At 38.5% G+C, this 2466-nt stretch overlaps 1 protein-coding gene across 1 annotated transcript; it reads left to right on the top strand.

Moving 5' to 3' along the window:
• The first annotated feature begins 1009 nt into the window (after nt 1-1009).
• On the top strand, nt 1010-1495 carry LOC116889672 (50S ribosomal protein L10-like). Its single transcript, XM_032890563.1, has one exon. The coding sequence runs from the start codon at nt 1010-1012 to the stop codon at nt 1493-1495; it is 486 nt and encodes a 161-aa protein (XP_032746454.1).
• Nucleotides 1496-2466: the final 971 nt, after the last annotated feature.

Genomic DNA, 2466 nt, shown 5'->3' with positions numbered 1-2466 from the left:
CGAATGCTAAATCGAAATCATCATCTGGAAAGACTTTGCCGAATAAAAGGAAACGTAGGAAAAGTATCCAAATTCTTCCTAGAGAGCAGAAAGCGGGAACTTATGGACATCATTCAAGAATACGAGCACATTCTCAAAGGAGTCAAGGAATACATATGCATAAACGATATTGAAGCGCACCTTAAGAGGGGACAAGATCACATGGTTCACATGAAATACAGACTGGACAAATTCCGGGAAGACGTTCTCTCGGCGCTAGAAGCAGACCAAGAAAGAACCGTAATCGGGATATTACCCTACAAAATAGAAGAAAATGCCCACGACCTGGAAATGCCAGGGTGAAACCTAACCACAAAAGCCAAACGGACATGCTAAAAGCATTACTAATTGCCGGAACAGGATTGGTGACCATAGTAGGTGTCGGATGCTATTTTGGAATCACATCCAAGCCCGCACATTTACTCTATATGGCCGATCTGGACATGGACACCATGAATGAGGAAATAGTCATGCCCGACGAAATAGAAAACGAAAATCCCTGAACTCTACAGGAACCAAAAGGAATCAATTGAAGAAGATACATATACAACCGAAACAATAGGCTTCTGGACACCTCCAGATCAGACTACGGATGAAAGGCTGTTAAGACCGTATACAAGCACACTCTAAAGTCCATAAGTGAGGAGCAATTAATAGAACAGTGTAGGGAATTAATGTCGGGAGAAATAAGGGGAACTTTAAAAACCGTGGCCGAAAGAAAAACAAGAATAGCCCAGAAGTTCTGTTCTTTCCCCATAAAAGTCCAGCACAAACTGGATCAAAGAACAATGGAAAAATTCCTTGATCTCCCTGACAATCCCAACAACAAGGAGCCCTTCACAAGGAACAAATGCCTACAAATATCCTCGGGCTATACGGTATTTGGAGACGTAACCCTTAAAGAAATTGACTTCATCAAAAAGTGCTATCATTTTCTAGTTACCAAATAAAGGTTTAAACTTAAGATATTATGGGTTCGAGAACAAAGGAAATAATAGAGGGAAAAAACAGAAGGGCTGAAGAGTTAACCAAGGGCATAGAGGAATATGGAGCCTTCCTGGTTTTCGAATACCTGGGTCTAAATGCAGGTGAAATAGCCATATTAAAGAAGAAGTTAAGGGCCTTGGATGCAAAACTAATAGTACACAAGAACAACACTCTAAATAGATCCCTAAGAAAACTAGATCTCAAATACAGCGAAGAACTTAAGGGACCAAACGCCATACTTCTTAGTAGAGGAAACATGACTCCATTCAAGGAGATAATAGACCTTTCCAAGGACAAAGACTTCATAAAGCTTAAGCTAGCCTATCTGGAGAAGGAAGTAATAGAAAAGGAGAATCTTCAGATGCTTGCCTCCCTAGGAAGCAAAGAAGATCTTCTTGTAAAACTATGCCAAACCCTTATGTCCCCTCTCTACAAATGTGCCTATCTTCTTAAAAACATCAAGAACTAAATCCAAGACAATGGTGGTGTGGATTACTAGAAAGGGAGAATTGGTCTATAGGAACAAAAATATCTCTTCCAAGATTTTCAAAATTTGAAATTAATTAAGGCTCTTTAATTCGTTAAATCCATTTATATAAAAGCATGCAGAGTTTTTGTGGTACCAGGGAAAAATGAAGGTCCCCGCGAGTGCGCTGGTACAAGGAGTAGCTGGTACAAGGAGTAGCTGGTACAACTCTATTAGGTAGCTGAATAACTGGTGGAACTCTTTATTATCAAGAAAAAGTAGCTCATGACTCTTTAATCCACGATATTAAAGAAGCACAAAAAAGAAGCCTGACTGTTGAGCAATATTTTTATCCAAATACAGTTGTATACACTACCAATGTTAATAATTCACAAGAAAAGTCTGAGCTCCTTAGATTAAAAAAAGAAATTAAGTGTCCTGAAACCGATTCATCAAAAACAGAGTATGAGAAAATTTTCAGTTGTGAGATTTTTTGAATAAATCAAACTAAAGACTCCTTTGTTATGAAAAACAAAGGTTTAGAAGAGGTCGAACAACAGATAAACGAAATTCAAAAATGTTGGAATGATGCTACTGCTGAAGGATGCAATGAACTTAAAGAGAAAATTAAAAAAAGATATACCCTAACTTAAAGTTAACTCCATACTCCCGCTGTAAATGAAAATTTCTATAGGGCCCATAACTCAGGGGGCCGTTGGCACGTCTTTATTAGGTGGAAGTGTAACCAGCGGCGCGCTTTATCATAACGAGAAAACATCCCGTGAGGATTTAATAAGAGACATGATATCTAGACAGAAAATGGAAATAACTTACGACAACAATAAACAACCCCCAGCAGAAAGAATAATTAAAAAGTTAAAATGCATCTATTGATTCGAGGACGAGTGACAGCAACTGAAAAACCCACCGAAAGAATATTCAAAATTAACTGAGCGAGAGAAGCTTTTGGGGTG

The sequence above is a fragment of the Rattus rattus genome, unplaced genomic scaffold (genome assembly GCF_011064425.1).
Source record: "Rattus rattus isolate New Zealand unplaced genomic scaffold, Rrattus_CSIRO_v1 PGA_scaffold_47, whole genome shotgun sequence".
In the NCBI taxonomy this organism is placed as follows: domain Eukaryota; kingdom Metazoa; phylum Chordata; class Mammalia; order Rodentia; family Muridae; genus Rattus; species Rattus rattus.
Note: the sequence above shows the minus strand (reverse complement) of the source record. Positions and strands in the feature narration are given on the sequence as shown.

Excerpts from the sequence above, each read along its gene's own strand:
- LOC116889672 (XM_032890563.1), top strand. The coding sequence starts at position 1,010 with ATGGGTTCGAGAACAAAGGAAATAATAGAGGGAAAAAACAGAAGGGCT.